This window comes from Otolemur garnettii, unplaced genomic scaffold (genome assembly GCF_000181295.1).
Source record: "Otolemur garnettii isolate 467f Iridium unplaced genomic scaffold, OtoGar3 scaffold00006, whole genome shotgun sequence".
Classification (NCBI taxonomy): Eukaryota; Metazoa; Chordata; class Mammalia; order Primates; family Galagidae; genus Otolemur; species Otolemur garnettii.
Genome location: NW_003852401.1, coordinates 8303502 through 8320330, shown reverse-complemented (window position 1 = coordinate 8320330; position 16829 = coordinate 8303502). Strand labels below are relative to the sequence as shown.

General features: G+C 44.2%; 1 protein-coding gene across 2 annotated transcripts in view; it reads right to left on the bottom strand.

The window, feature by feature from the left end:
• The window catches only part of SLC24A2 (solute carrier family 24 member 2), a 247913-nt gene that overhangs the window by 38833 nt on the left and 192251 nt on the right, over positions 1-16829 (bottom strand). For both annotated transcript variants that reach the window (XM_012813838.1, XM_012813842.1), the window contains 2 exons: positions 10353-10451; positions 6715-6833 (listed from right to left, as the gene is read on the bottom strand). In XM_012813838.1, the coding sequence (XP_012669292.1) occupies positions 6715-6833; positions 10353-10451 (218 nt within the window). The remainder of the gene's footprint in view (positions 1-6714; positions 6834-10352; positions 10452-16829) is intronic.

Sequence of the window (16829 nt, the reverse complement as noted above, 5' to 3'; positions counted from 1 at the left end):
ATCTATCTATCTATCTATCTATCTATCTATCTATATATCTCTCCCATCTATCTATCTATCTATCTATCTATCCATCCTATCTATCTATCTATCTATCTATCTATCTATCTATCTATCCATCCTATCTATCTATCTATCTATCTATCTATCTATCTATCTATCTCTCCCATCTATCTATCTATCTATCTATCTATCTATCCATCCTATCTATCTATCCATCCTATCTATCTATCTATCTATCTATATATCTCTCTATCTATCTCTCCTATCTATCTATCTAACTCTTATCTATCTATCCCTATATCTATCTCTCTATCTCTGTATCTCTCTATCTCTATATCTATCTATCTCCTCTATCAATCTATCTTTCCCTCCTATCTATCTATCCATCCTATCTCTCTCTCTCTCTCTCTCTCTCTCTCTCCTATCTATCTATCTATCTATCCATCCATCCTATCTATCTAACTATCTATCTCCATATCTATCACTCATCTGTCTATCACATTCTGAGGAATGTCATTTTCTTAAATAAATCTATTTTCCCACTGCTGCATCTGAGCAACTTTCAACCACAGCAAGGACAATTCTGATTTCCCCAAGGACAGAGAGAAATCTTAGATGTGACATGAAATAAAAGCTGAAACACACAAAATGCCATATCACGATACATAAAAATCAATGTATAACCCAATTTTTAAAAGTCAGATTCTGAGATTTCAGAACCTAAGACATTTGCAAGGCACTGTCCCACCCATTGTGAGCATGTGCCTGAGAGCCTCGCTGTGTTCCAGAGGTGAGGTTCCTGATGAAGCCGGGAGCCAGCTTCGTGGCACCTGCGGGCCAGGTATGATCACCTGTCTGTTGTCTGGATTGGCAAGATGGAAATGTGAAAAAGTGCTGGGTGCTGGGTGGGAGAGCATATTTCTTTGACTTGTCTGTCCAACACTATATTCTCAATGTGCAAAATGTGGGAAGGTTGGAAAATTCTCTGTGGCAGCCCAGATTAGTTGTCTATGGGTCGGAATCGACTACATTGTGTCAGTAGTCATTGGGAGAAGATAATTGCATTAAGTTGTTTAAAAAGTCAAATTATTTCTTGGTTCCACTGAATCTACAAATGAAGCAGAATGCCTCCTGCAAAGGGGCTTGCTTCCTGGGTGAGACAGAATATTTATTCTTCATTGCTAGGGTAAAGTCTGTACTAAAGAAACTCTCGGAGATGAAATGTCAATGTGAAATTAGTTCACATGGGAACAGAGTTTTTAAAAGAGCAAGTTAAGTCTCAGGAGAAGACCAGTGACGAGTGTGTGGTGCACAGGGCTGTGATTCCATGAACAGAGCCGGGGCACACGCTGCATTCTCCACATACCTTGATAGACAAATAAGACGGAAATGAAACTAACAAAATAAAAAAGCATCGAATCCTTTCTGTGAAACCTTCAGGTGGTCTGGGCATTCTGGTGTCACATCTTCCTCCTGTCTCCAGGAGGTCTCACCCCCGACGTACCTACCTCCTACCCAGTCTTTCCAGCCTGGGCACCGCAGCAGCATTCCCTACAACTTCCTTTTCTTGTTTACTTTCTAGGACCAATTTATTACTCAATCTTCCCAATTATGACTCAGAGATAGCTCTCAAATCCACCCACTGTCATTCACACTACAACCAATAGTGGGTCTAAGGCCCACTTAGTAGGCATTAAAAAACGCTACCAAGTACTGCTAATAGCAGCAGACATCTCTGCAGCGTTTACTATGAGCTCCAAGAACTGTTCCAAGAGCATCTGATTCTCACCACTGCACTATGAGACAGGCAGTGTTCTTATCCTTGCTTCACAAAGAAGAATGGAGGAAGTGGAGAGGGCAAGTCTATTGCCAAAGATCACACAGCCAGGAAGCAGCAGAGCTGGGATGTGAACTCAGCTGGTCTGTCTCTACAGTCCCTGCTCTAAGGACTGACATGTACTGCTTCTATTAATATTTTATTTTAATCCATTATTCTCTTATTATTGTTACTTTTTTAAATAAATAATTGTTACCTGGTTCAAAATCCAAAAGCTACACAAGGGCAGACATGGAAGCCTTTCCATCCCACACCGGTTTCACATTGCCCAGGCCTCTGTTCTGGAGATAATCAACACGACTTGTTTCCTTGACAGCATCCCCAGCAAATGCTTACATGTTATTTCCCTCCTTTTCTTCCAGTACATAAATATAGCATAAGGGATACAATTTGGCCTGTTGCCTTTTCCTCCAAACAACATGTATTGAAGGTCATTCTATATCAGTACATGAAGAGCTTCCTCGTTTCTTTTTTCTCTTTTTTTCTTTCTTTTTTTAAGACAGATGGTTGGAACTAGGGATGGGCAAACTTCTCCTGTAAAGGGCCAGATAGTAAATATTTTAGGCTTTGAGGTCCATATGGTCTCTATCACATATGCTGCTGTTGCTTCCTTAAAAAAAAAAACAAAACCTTTAAAAATAGAAAAAAATCTCTTCTCTTGGGGAGTATAAAAACAGGCTGCAGGCCAGATTTGGCCCTTGGACCAATTACATTGATCTCCAAATTAACAGGGATCCTGTATGTGGTCTTTTTCTATTCTGACCCCTCTCGGCCATTCTAAAAGTGCTCTCTTCCTATAAAACAAATCTGATGTTGCCACTGCTTCCTCTGACTCTTTCCCAGTTCCTCCCTCCCAAGAGGGTGAAGTGCAGACTGCCGGGCAGTGCACTTGGGCCTTCCTGCCCCATGTGCTTCCCATCACCTCTGTGTCTACTGCACTGGTCCGTACACCATCAGTCTTTCCCTCCATTCTTGCAATAACCTCTTTACCCCACCATAAACCCTTCTTCTCTCAAATCTAATCTCCGCTTTGCAGGCTGAGGGATCTTTCACAAGTGCAAGGCACATCTGGGAACCTCTAAAGGCTTGTTGCTGCCCCAGAAGGAAGTCACCTTCCCTATTATGGTCCACAAGGCCTGCCGACTCTGCTTGGCCCTTCCTTCCAACTTCATCACTCTCAGCCTTCCTACTCTCCCCCTCCCATCTCCAGTCACGCTGATTGTTCTGTTCCTAAAACAAGCCAAGTTCATTTCTGCCTTTGTGGATACTGTTCCCTTGGCTGGCTCCTTCAAGTTCAGTTTCCTTTCAGTCGCCTTCCTTCCTAGGTGAGGTCTTCCCTCATCTGACCTGCAGGGGCCTCTCCACTCTCCTTCCATCCCAACACAGCCTTGGTGGCCATCTATAATCTTGTTGATCTTGTTAGAACATATGAGCGTCTCTAGTGCCCAGTACATTTTCTGACACATTGTAGATGAACAACCAAAACATTTTGTTAAACAAACCATTAAAGAATTTCAAGCCAATCTACCTTTTCTGGTGGATTTCTTGTTACTCCTAACCTTATATTTTAGTTTCTAGTCTTATTGTCTTTCTCACCAATTAATAAACGTGAATTTCCCTCTTAATGTTTTATACTTTTACAAATATTGTCATTTTGGTTATTTTTTTTTTTTCCTGTGAGGGGCAAACTCCTACTCACCCATCAACACCCAGCTCAAAAGTTACCTCTTCTCTGGAGTTTTTATGTATCTCCCAGTTAGGATCAACTTCTTCCTCTGGCTGGCTCCTGGAGCACTTTGTATAGACCTCCATGATCACACTGGACCATAATTATTTAACTGCTTTATTTATACTCTGAGTCCTCCACAAATATATATTTTAAAAACCCTTTCATATTACCTACAATGAGTTCCTTCAGGGAAGGAACGCCCTGTGGCATTTACACGGCAGTTATGAACGCACAGTACACATAAGCACGTAACACACAACCTAGCGTCTAGCTCTGTGCTAAGTGCTGTATGTGCGTCATTTCACTTAACCCTCACAGTAGCCCCAACGTGACAGCTACGGTTTCGCCTGCACTTTACAGATGAGGAGGCTGCAGCTCTGTAAGGTTAGGTGTCTTGTCTCTGGTGGATCTGGAATTCACCACCAGGCTGTCTTACAGCCAGCCATGGAGGGGTGGCTCTTTGAAGTCCTATTTGCTCTGAAGCTCTACGTGTGTTAGGGTGGTACCAAATCTGTCCTTTTTTCTCTTTATCAGGACCTGAGGGCACAGCTCTGCTCAGAGAGGGGTCAGTTGGGACTCTCTGATTCCTTTGCAGCAAGATCTTCCCTTGTGAGGACACAGATGTCCCCCTGACAGCCAGATGGGGAGGCATGGTGGGGAGGCTGCCCTCTGCGCACCTGTGACTGTGCCATCTCCAAGGGCAGCCAGATGTCCCTGGGGCCTGCCTTCTGCGGCCACATGCTGCTTATCCATGTGGAGATAAGCCGCGTTGCCAGCTCACTCTTGAGCTAATGCAAAGGGGCCACAGGGCTCTGGGCAGGAAGGTGAGGAGCCTGGAAGACACGGGAGCAAGGGCAGGAGTCCTTATGCTTTTCTTTAAACAGATTCCTTAGAAAAAGGAATAAGGGCAATAGGAAATAATTTGCATGTTTTTCTCCCTAAGAAGTACAGTACCCCTTTTATTAAAGAACTTTTCTTGGTATAAGGAAGCAGAGTGCTGGGTCTTGGCTGTAGTCTGGTTTCTAGTTGTGGGAGCTGTATAACTTTTTAGTACATTGGGAAAATTCTGTCTGAAGGGTGGATTGCAAATTTTAGGGTAATGCTCCTGAAAGGGTGGTCCTTAGGTGAGCACTAATAACACCAATAACAGCCCACTAATAACATCACTGGGGCGTTCCTTAGAATGTCAGACTCCGGACCCCACTGCAGACTTGGCAAATCAGAATCTGAATTTTAACATGACCCACCTCCTCACCCTCCAGAGAATTTGTAAGCACATTATAGTGAGAAACTCATTAAAATATGAGTTTTAAAATGCCTGATTAAAATGCAAGCTGGGGGTTTCCTGCTGGCCTTAGAAATTCTGATTCACTCAATCAGGATGAGATCCAGAAATCTTACAAGTACCACCAGAGGGTCTGCCTACTTTCTGAGCAACTGTGGTCTAGAGGCAGTGGAGGAGATAGCACAGACACCTTATTAAGATGGCCCTGAGGTCAAGGCTCAGGTTTGCTATCTGAGCTAGGTAATCCCCGTTAACTATTTCCTCTCTCTGAGCTCCAGCTGCCTCAAATGTAAAATGGAGATCCTTACAAACAGAATGAAAAGAAAGGGAAAACATTCAGGATGGAAGGCTACCTCTGAGGAGAAGAGTAGCAAATGTTTGGGTAGGTTTTCATTATGTCGGTAATGTTCTACTTTACCTTTGTGATGGATTTATGAAACTCTGTGTTTGTGTTATTATTCTATCTACCTTTCTGAGGATATTAAATATTTCATGATACATTTTTGGTGTTTAGAAAAATTACTGATTTTGGCTTAGGGCTGCCTGATGCCAAGCTACACCAACATGAAAGGTTTCCAAATGTTCGGATTGTAGCACTAAGAAGAGAGAACATCTTGCCTCCTTGAAAAATTTTGTAATTTTTGGTCCTGAGATTTATGTATATAGCTCTTCTATTCTGAATTGCATTTTCAAAGCAGCTGACTTCTTGTCATTGTGTTCTTTAGAATTCTATTTATTTCAAATATCACGCTTATTGAACAAGTTAAATATGTCATGATAAGAAATACATCCGGCATGAAAATAAAAGTATACAAAGTAAAAAAAAAAAAAGAAATCCTAATGCCTACACCTTCAGCTGAGGTTTAAAGGTGATAACACTCGTCAAGTGCCAAGTCTGTGGCGTGTTGTAGGTGTTATAACTACCGGGTGGAGCAGTTCAACTCGTTGTACCATGGAACGGTGGGTTAGGTCAGAGAGTTTTAATTTCACCCATAGGGATGGGGAAGGCCAATGAGTCTCACTAAGGTGGCTGTGGTTGTTTTATTATTTAGCCCTGACCTTAAAGACACAGACAAAGGATTAGATGGCAATAGCTATCAAACTTTATCATAAGTTAGAAATCACCAAACTTGATCATATGTTAGAAATCACCAGGGATGCTAATTACAAATGCTACTTCCTGGGTAGTGCATCCTTCAAGTCTGCATATGGCCCAGGGATCTACATTTTCATCCCCAGGAGATTGCGATGCATGAGTCCCCCAACCTCCCACTGATAAACACATTGGCTTAGAGCAGTGGTCCCCAACCTTTTTGGCACCAGGGACCGATTTCATGGAAGACAGTTTTTCCACTGATGGGGGGCTGGGGGGGACTGGAGGCGGAGCTCAGGTGGTGGATGGGGCAGCTGTAATACAGATGAAGCTTCCCTCACTGGCTGCTGCTCACCTCCTGCGGTCTGCCCAGTTTCTCACAGGGCATGGATGGGAGCCTTTTTGGCACCAGTGACAGATTTCATGGAAGACAATTTCTCCCCCGATGGGAGGGGGAAGTGTCAGTGAGGGGAGGTACTGCTGAGTTGTGGTTCCTAACAGGCTACAGACCAGTACAAGTTCATAGCCCTGGAGTTGGGGACCGCAGGCTTAGAGAATATGTATATTTATTCCATACACGTACAGCTTGCCACACGTGGGGCCCTGGGATGGTACTGAGAAATATGTCCTCACAAGGATGAAAAAGACCAGGCATCTGCCCAGCCGGGACCTGGGGCCTGTAAGGAGAATATAACATCTGTGCTGCTATGCTAGGACATCCATGGGAACAACAACCCAGAAGAGCAAGGGAAAAAAGGCAGGCCTACCTGGGCTTCTGCAGCTTCAATGCTGTGGGAGAGATTTCCATTTTGGACAGGCTCTGAAGCATCACTGGTTGGTGTCATTTCAACTTCTGTGCTGGTGCTGTTTGGAAGTTCGATTTTTTCTGTGACATATTAAACACACACACACACACACACAGAAAGCAAATGGAATCAATGGGGATAAAGAGTCATATGTAAAAGAACGTCCTAAAATGTTGGGCCAAAGGAGACGACAGTGAGGTCTGAGGGGTGATAAGGCCCAGGGCTGCTGTTGAGTCAAACGGCACAGGGTTTTCCCTTTCTCCCGTGTGCCTTCAGCACCTGCCCTCCTCCTCCTCAGCAGCTTGGGTGACCTGTCAGCGCCCATGGTCTGCCCTTCCCAGGCGAGGCAACTGTACCAGCTAGCCATTTAAGAACATGAACTCAGGCATTTGAAACCCCCAACCTCACTCACACTGTCGTTGTCCCTGAGATCACACGCCCCGGCTACTTTCTTACAGGAGGATCTTTTCTTTCGTGCTGCACTCTGCAAAGGGCTAAGGGATTTGGAGGTTTAGACTTTACCCTGCCATTGTCCGCCAGTCCTCTTAGGCAAGTCCCCTCCTTCCTCTGGGTTTGGGAACCTTATATATGAAATGAGGGGCTTCAGCTTGTGGACCTCCAAGGCTCATTACTTTTAGCTCTACGGCTCTCAGGCTCTGTGAGAGCAAACTCTCTGAGTGCTCAGGCGGTCCTGGGGGGTGGCTCATGGGACCCTGGCTAGTCTCAAAATGCCTGGGCAATGCGACTTAGAATATTCTACACCCAAGCATCCTACTATAGGCAAGGCAAGGGGGAGCTGGACAAGTAATAGAGGGCAAAGTCTGTGCCATTCCTGAATAAGAGAGAACGTCTGGCTAGAGTGAAGCCACAGGTCAGCATGTGCAGTTTCAGTTTTCCTCTGAGAGGCAAGACGTGGCTCTGGAGTAGTGACTAAGCCCTGAGACTCCATCACGCTGGGAATCAGACAGGCCTGGGTTCCTACTCTGGCTGTATGACTTATGCTGTGTGACCCTTGGCAAGTGACTCAACCTCTCTGAGATTCAGTTTCTTCATCTGTCAAATTGCAGTTGATGATAACTATACTACTACTGTTACTATTGCTACTATCACTGTCTATGACAAGATGATCAAAGGGAACTTTGGTAAAGATTAACAAGAAAACGCACAGAAAGCCCTGAGCACAGTGCCTGGTGTGCAGCGAGCAATAAACAGAAAGCATTTGGATCCTCAATATGGCACCTGCCTTTCACCAGAAGATTTTTGTTTCAAAACTGCCAGGAGCACCTGCAGGCGGCCAGTGTTCGGGCACCCTGAGGTCTGCTGGGACTTCGGTGGGAGGGAAATATAAAGGGTCCTATTGGAATCACAGTCTGGCTGTGTGGGGTCAATTCCAGGATTTCCAGAGGGAATGCAGCTGTGCAGTATACTTTCAGGGCCTCTGGGGACACTGGGGTGTGCCTCAGTAGCAGGCTCCTTGTAAAGTAGGAGGATATGGTTTTTTTTACCCCAAGCAACTTCAGAGGCAACAAACATTTCTATCTGTGGAGCTTAGGAAAATCATTTAAGAGTTATATAAAATTGCTGGGTTGGAAGCAGCCAAATTTTGGAAAACATAGGGAAATGTTTATGTTTATTTATATATATTATATAGTTAGTTGTGGTATACAGGGATGTAAATAGATTTAAATATGAAAAGCTATAGAAACTCAAATTTAGTTTATCTTTCCAAGTTTTTAGCAGTGACAGTGATATGTGTGTGATGTTCTGCTGCACGTGGCTATGCCAGTTGATCTTAGTGTGCTTGATGTAGTTATTTAAACTACAAAAATGCTAAGTACCCTGGGGAGTTTTAAAATTGGACACCTCTTGAGGATGGGACACAATTATAAGAGGGACTTTACCTAACAAATGCAATCAGTGTAACCTAATTCTTTTTATCCTCAATGAATCCCAAACAATAAAAAGCAAAGAACAAAAACCAAATCTGTTCTTCAACTCCCCCCCTAAAAAAGAAAATAAATAAATAAAATAAAATTGTGTTTGGAGGAGCCTGTTGGCTGAAGTGATACAACCTTAGGATCAGCCTACAATGGCTAAACTTGGCCCTGGCCATAGCGGGTACCAAAAGGGAGATAAGATGTTCCAAGAACAGACATGAACCGATGAGAAGCATCTGCCTGCCCGGCATGACACCTAACCCGAGTACGCACATCTCAGCTTCTAAAGGGGCTTTGACCCCGCAAGCAGAGTTCTCATCACCAGAGAAAACACTAAAATAAATCCTGAGTTCATTTTTTAAAAAATGGATTTTACACACACACTATTTTCTGTTACAAAGTCTTTCAGAGACCCAATCAACGCTGGAAGGATCTTTAGAGTTACGTGTCTATTCTCCTTCCTCATAAAAGATTAAATCCAAGTCTAAGATCAGCCAATCATTAGGACGAAGACTGGGACTGAACCCAGGATCTAAGTCTTTTACCCCAAGTTACCTTAGTCTTAGAGAAGCTATCAACAAGTGCAGTAGGAAAAACGGCTTGTGTGATTAGGCCTGAATACAACAAGCATAACTTAACCTATGCAATAGACTGCCCGGTGTGGGGCTTTACATTAGTGTACTACAAGAGCAGAACAAGCTCATTCTTAAAACATCCAAGTTCACAAAAGCATAAAGAAGCAGAGAAAAAGTATTAATGCCAATTATGAATTATATATTTCGATAGTTCAAGAGGTAACTATTGTCAGCACTTCAGCTTACTTCCAGTTTTTCTTTTCATACAATTTAATCTTGATTGTTGGCCAAAACTTTTCCTTGAGCTAGAAGTCAAGATAACAGGAGAAGCAGAAATTCTTCTATGGAGTGTCATGTATTTTGAGTGCAAAACTGTTGAATTTTGTCTGGAGATAATTTTAGTTACTTGGGTAATAGCTTCGTTTATAGCATAGATCCAGATCAGGTTAAATTTAGTTTGAATTTAGAATTAGGGAACTATATTACAGTTACAGACAGGAGAGAAGGAACATCATGTTCCAAGTTAAAATAAGATGCCTGAATGTCACAATCTGGTCACACAGGAGCTCTGAACGAAGTCAGCCCAAAGAGACCTGGGTTGGTATCGCTGAATTCTTAAGGAGAAGCAGCAGCATCTCCAAGGGACTCTGGGAGCAATGTCATGGGCGTGCAGTCTGGTTACTAGGGAAGAATTACAGAAGGGGGACTAACACTTTTGGTTAATCATCAAAAGGCATATGTGTGTGTGTGTGTTGTCCATCCTCTTTCTCTGGGAATCCTGAAATACTGTGATTTTCTACTCTTGAATGGAGTTGCCTGTTTAGGTGCTGGTTTTACTTCAGGCTCCTTAGAGAATCATTTTACTCTTCTTGGGTTTCCCCTAGAATGACTGGTGACATACTATGTCCATTCATGCCCTGTGCACAATTTAGGGACAGGGAGTCATTTCCTGTCATGCAGGGAAGGGCCGAGCTGCAGGATGCTGTGTTTGCATGGAGACAGGGTTACCCACACTGGGTCCGACCTTTCTGCCTGCCTTCTCCCCCACCCCAAGAACGGCATGGGATGGAAGTGTCCCTACACTCACCCACGTGATTGGCAGCCCCATTCTGCCTCTCGTTCTCATCCACCTGGCATTTCTTCTTGGCGATCTTGTGGAGAATTGAAGCTTTTTCTCTGAACCTCCCTGAAGCAAGAGAAAGTGGCAGGAAGGAGACAGCATGAGGAGGAAGATAAAGGGAGAGCCTTGTGGCAAGAGGTGAAGCAGGCACGTGGCTTCCTCAGTTACGCTGCACTGTTGCAGTGACCACTCCCTTCTGTCCATCCCAAATGCCCTGTGGCCTGCGAGGAAGGGGATTTCTTACCTTTGTGGATTCTTCAGCCCACTTCTCTGTTTGAGGACCTCAAGCTGCTGGACCATAGATGACAGGTTTGATTTGGACTCCTTCCCACCTCTCCCCTCCCATTTGCTCACGAAATAAATGAAAGCACCAAGCATCACTAAAAGTCCCCCTACTGCAGAGATGCAGAACAGGTCTAGAAACAGAGCTGCTGTGGAGGCACAGCCATTTCCCTGAATCTCATCCCAGACTAGATTTTGACGATGGGCTGGGAAGGAAAGCCAAGTCCAGGGCTCTCTTAATTTGACTTTAGTTTTCAAACATTTACAGGCTGACTACCCTTAATCTGAATATACAAAATCTCAAACAACTTGTTGGTCCTAAGCACTTTGGACGAGGCATACTCAACCCGTATCATAAGCAACGTTGCCGCGTCTGAACGAGTCTCCTAGGAACCTGCATCACAGCTTTTCAGATCAGCCGAGTGAGCTGTAACTAAAGCATTAAGGAGGCAACTGGTTCCAGTTGGCATTTAGGGCAAAGAAGGATCACCTGAGCACAGCGAGTCAGCATTGGTGATGAGAGGCTTTGGGAAAGGGGCTGCAAAAAAATACCATTCTCAAACAGTGGCTCCACAGTGTAATGCTTCATGTCTTCTTTGTTATCGACATAATTAATAGGCAAATGCATGCAATGAGTGCAGGAAAAAAGCAGGCAGAGTGTAGAGATTAGGGAAACCCAGCACATCTCTCTTTCATGTTTAATCCTTGATTTTCTTCCTGGGGAACATTCAAAGTACAAAAGATTCTGATTTGAAATGGACTGATTATTGCCTAGATTCAGATATGATGACTCCCTCAAAACACCACAACCCTTACCATTTCTCCCCTGGTAATTATGGTTAGTGTTTCCCCTAGCAGCATATTACCAGAGGATTTCATTCTGTGTTAATTAGCATCAAACTATACAACAGTATTCCTCCTTGACAGTCTCTCTTCCTGGAATGGGATATGAAAAGTTGGCACCCACTTCCCCTGACCCACCATGGATAGTAATCAGGGGGTGTGGTCATGGCGGTGACTTGTGCGCCTGGTTAAGAGTGACATACTTATAAACTAGAGTCAGGTCAGTTGACCCCAATGGGGAATGTGACATAGACAGAGAGAGTCCTTTCTGCTCATGGCTCCATTAGTCATGGACCTCGGCACTTTGCTTCCACAAAGGCAACCTCTGCGGCACTCGTGCCTTGGTCTAGGCAATGAGTGTGTACTCCAAGTCACACTCTCAAAGGAAGAAGGAAGAGAAACCTTATATGGAGAAAAGGAGGTCAGTATGTGCCTTGGAATCCCTAAGGACTGAGAACAAAGGAGGAGGTGATGGGTGTGATTCCCTGCTTGGGCAGTGGTGGAGGTCAGCATTAGTATCACCCTCCTGGAAGCCAATTTGACTTTTGTTGTTTCTACTTAATCTTCAAGGGAAACTCTGGGAAGAAAAAGGGAGGAGGAAAGAAAGCCTGGGGACTAGGAAAAGGAGGTGGTAAGTGAGAGCAAGAAAATAAAGAAAAAGAAGAGAGAGAAAGAAAGGACACAGGAAGGAGGAGGTAGGCAGAGGGCCGTGAGTGTCTGGAGGTTGCTGTGCGGAGGCAACTAGATTTGGTTGCCAAATCTAGTCTCACTTGAGGACTAGACAAATGATAATAAGAGTAATCTTCAGTGCTCTGAAGCTTTAAGTCTAAAGAGGCATTACTTCTTGGGGAAGATAACTCCAAAAAGTCTTAAAGTCATGTGCTTTTCATCCCAGTAAAGGAAAAAGGAGGTTCTGAAACATTGGAGAAGATGGTCTACTGGTTAAACCATTCTACCATGGCCTCAGGGTGATTCTGTGAACTTAGAACATCCTGCAGCTCTATGAAATGAAGATGATCAATATTTGCCATTTTAAAAATTATACATAAAAGTGGTAGTAAAGGAGGAAACAATCAGAAGAGGAAACATATAAGCCTGTAGATATAAAACCTCGCATAACAATCTAATTCAAATGATGTCCTAAAGTCACAAATCATGGCAAAGAAAATAGGTGCTCGAAACCAGCTAATCACATAGTCTGAGGTTGTAAGAAACTTTTCTGAGCTTAGATGTGTGCCAGAGAGAAATGATAATAAAAGGGACCCAGAAGCTTGTAAGAAGACAGCCCTTCCCTCTGCTAGGAAGCTTCTTTCAGGAAAGTGTTGGCTACTGCCAGTCATGGGTTGGTTTTCCAAAAATCTCCAAGTCTAGGGGAACAAGGTAGGAAATGACTCCTGAATTGAGATTTTTGTAACATTTTACAGGCTGGTGTGGGTTTCCTAGACTGCATGTTACTATTTCTCCTCTACAGCAGCACTTTGGATTTTTGCAAGCTACTGAAAAGTAGGAGGGGTCGGTATTATTTGTCTTCTCTTGGGGTCTATCATCAGGGGCAGCAAGGCAAAGTGGCTGGGGATGGTCGGGCAGTTATTTTCTTTATGCATTTCATCTTTGCTATTCAACCTCTTCCCCTGGACATTCTTTGACCTGGCAAGCATTCTACATTCTAAGTGCTGACAATGGCTGTTCCATAGCCTAGAAGGATTTTTTCCCTTAAAGATTAGTTTCTAGAAAGGCAGCAGTCAAGGGCCCATCTTCAGAAACCCACACACGTGTGCCCTTTCAGGGTGGTGGTGCAAAGCTTGACAAAGCAAGGCATGCCCATCCCAGCCCATCGGATCCCGGGATCGCCATGGGGAACCTTTCCAGAAATGGTTTAAGAATGAGGCCAATAGGACAAGAGTGAGCACGTGGGACCTGGAGCAGAAGCTAGCACGGAACCTGTGATTTCAAAGTGGCCCTCTGTGCCTTGGAATAGGAAGACATGACACCTTCAGGATCTGCTCATCCCCAGGCCATAAGCTAGAAAGAATATCATGCAGTGTGTGTAATGTTGGGGAGGGCAGAGTGTTGTGGCTAAATGGATGGCAGTGAGGGACAGATAGATCTGAGTTCAAGCCCTGACTCTTTCAATGGCTCTGCTAGGTGATTTTTGGTATGTTCCCAAATATTTCTGAGTTGCACTCCCCCCTTCTGTTAAATAGGGATTGCAGTGGTACTGGTCCGTGAGTTAAGATGTACATGAGACAATGTGTGTAAAGGGCTTGTCAGAGTGCATGGCGCTGGAAGTACTCTGTAAATGAGAGGAAAAGGAGAAACAAATGAAACTGCAGAGGCAAGGGTGGCATGGACCTGGAGTTCTAGGAGGATGGCTGCCATTCTCTCTTTGCTCCATCCACATAGGCAGGATTGGAGAATCAGGTGCACTTGGACGCAGTAGTTTAACCATCAGGACCTTGCTGGGTTGGTACTCAGAATTCAGTCAATCCTCCAAAACAGATTAGCAAAAGGATCATGTCGACATCTTTGCTATTGAGAAGATCAAGGTGATGGAACTGGCCTCCTGTGTTTTAAATATTAGTACCTTTGCAATCTTGAAATGGGAAGATGGTGTTAGCTTTCCCATATCACTGTAAGGACAGAAAGCAGGCCGAGCAACTACTGTGGGGGCACAACTGATTTGAGTTTCCTCAAAACTGCACAGGGAGTTAGGTTCTGACCCCTCTGCATCTCAGCCTCACAATTTGTAAGATGGGGTCAGAAGAAGACCCATCTCATACAGTCTTTAGAAGATCCAATGAGTTAATGCCCATCACGTGTTCAGATGGTCTCTGACATACAGTGAGTGTTTAGGACTTGTTATTCAGAAAGGGTTGCTATTATTATGGAAGTGAATGACAGAAAATTCTTCCCATAAATTCCTGAAAATAGGCTTAATATCTAAAATGGAATTGGTGCTTAGCAGCGTCAGGTGCAGACATTGATGGTAAAGGGATTGCTCAGATATTTTGGGCATGCATTCTATATTATCAAAAAGGGTGGCCTAGAGGGACAGATCTAAGAAACAATTGTGTAACTTTGGGCCTGGTGATAAAGAATCATGATATTTTTGAGTACTTTTCAAGGTGAGCGAAGGAGTTATTTTTAACATGTTTTAAGGCGATCTTAAAAAAATATATTCCCTTGTGGTTTAAGCCCTGAAAGTGTCATATTTTTATATAGCTATAGATATTTGTATAGTTAAAAAATCTCAGAAATAGCAAACTCTGCTCAAATCGTGAGGCACCTACGTCAAAACCTAGTACACAATTTCAATATAGTTTAGCTTGGTCTGAAATTTGCAAAAGAGTGCCAGCTGAGTGTCCTCAGAAGCGTGTGTGTTGAGGGGGCGGTAGGGAAGTGTGGAAGGAAAAGGTCCAAGCATAAGGGTCTATGTGAATTTTGAAAAACAACCAACGATCAAAACCCTTGACCAAATTATTCTGGCATAAAACAGAAGTGCCACATTGCATCAAAAAAAAAAAAACAAAAAACAAAAAACCTTTGGAGGGTCTGTTTGCTTAAAGAACACAAATTTTGCATCTGTTCTGCTGTGAATTAATTAAAACAGCCCCTTGGAAATTCTTTCACATCTTTCCCACCAAGCCTGTAATAAGCAGGGTTACAAATGGAGCCCTTTGGGTTGGAGATCAGATTAGCTGCTGACTGCTACAAACATTCTGAGCATCTTTAACATAGACAAGATGGGATGAAAGAGATTTATAGATGCAAAGGGAGAGAGGCCACACAGACCTCGACAAACAGATCACTGTCTGGGGGAAGAAAAGGATACAGCAGAAGGACAAACTTGAATACAGTCTTTTAAAATATATTTTTGTGATTTCAGCTCTGCCTTTCCTGTCCCTTTCTTTGAGGTTTACAGCTTGGCAGGGAGCTTAAAAAGCAAAAGTGCAGCTGAACTTTCTTCCTGTTTATCCAGGCAGATAGGCCATCAACTCACCTCGCAGCAAGCGAAGGTGGCCTGGGGAGCTGGGAGGATCTTGGGCTCCTCTCTCTCTTACGCACCCCACACTCCATCCATCAGAAGACCTGGTGTCTCTGTTTTCAAAATATTCCAGAATCCAATCACTTCTCTCTGGCCCCCTCACCCTGCATTGACTTAACATTTTCATGTCCAGGGCTGTTCTCCAGCAGCATTAAGTCACATGGGAACAATACTGCTGGTGTGGGCCCCTCCCTCTACCCTGCCTCTGCATGCTGGCATCCTTAGTGATCAGTAAATCAGATCATGCCATCTCTCCTCTGTGCAAAATCCTACAGTGGTTCCCAAGCCAAAGTGTAAGCCAAGTCCTCACTGTGCCTATAAGAGTCTATCCAAGGAGGTGTGCCCTGACTGCCTTGAAACCAACCATTCCCTATGCTCCTCACTCACTCTGCTCCAGTCACACTTTGCTGTGATTTGCAAATGCTGTGCACAGTCTCACCTCTGGGCCATGGCATTGGCAGGCCCCTTTCCTTGGAATGTTCTTCTCCCAGACATCTATGGGCCTCACTCTCTCACCTCTTCCACCCCTACATGTCACCTTCTCATTGAAGCTTCTCTGACGTGTCCACATGTCACCTTCTCATTGAAGCTTCTCTGAGCAGCCTATTTAAATCTACAGCTTCTCTCTCCAGCCTCTCCTACCCCAGGCTTATCTCCTCTGAAGCAGTTCTCACCTGTCTGTTAGGCTATGCCATCATAGCCATGGACAGTTGCTTTCCACTGGCAGTAGATAAGCTCCCTGAGGCAGGGATTTGCATTGGTTTTCACTGCTGTGTCCCCAGCCCCCAGTGGTGCTTAACAATTCCTTGCCTTTATGATTTCTAGCTGAGGAGATAAGGTTATAACCCTGATTTAATATGCTTCTTGTTGGCTAACATCTCAAAGTGAATTCCTTTAGGACCCCCTTCCCCCAAGCCCAGACCCTAGTGGGGCTGAAGGCCCATCCATCAGACTGTAGGACATTTCTAGAGAACATGGGGTACCCTAGGTGTTTATACCCCAAGGTGGAAGGCAAAGGGGCACATCAGTTGTCCCCTTTCTCACGTTTCCAGGGCCAAGAAGTTGAGAACAGAAAGGCAACTTTGTTTTTTTTTTGAGACAGAGCCTCAAGCTGTCCCCCTGGGTACTGTGCTGTGGCATCACAGCTCACAGCCACCTCCAACTCCTGGGCTCAAGCGAGTCTCTTGCCTCAGCCTCCTGAGTAGCTGGGACCACAGGCACCCACCACAACGCCCGGCTATTTTTGGTTGCAGCCGTCATTGTTGTTTGGTGGG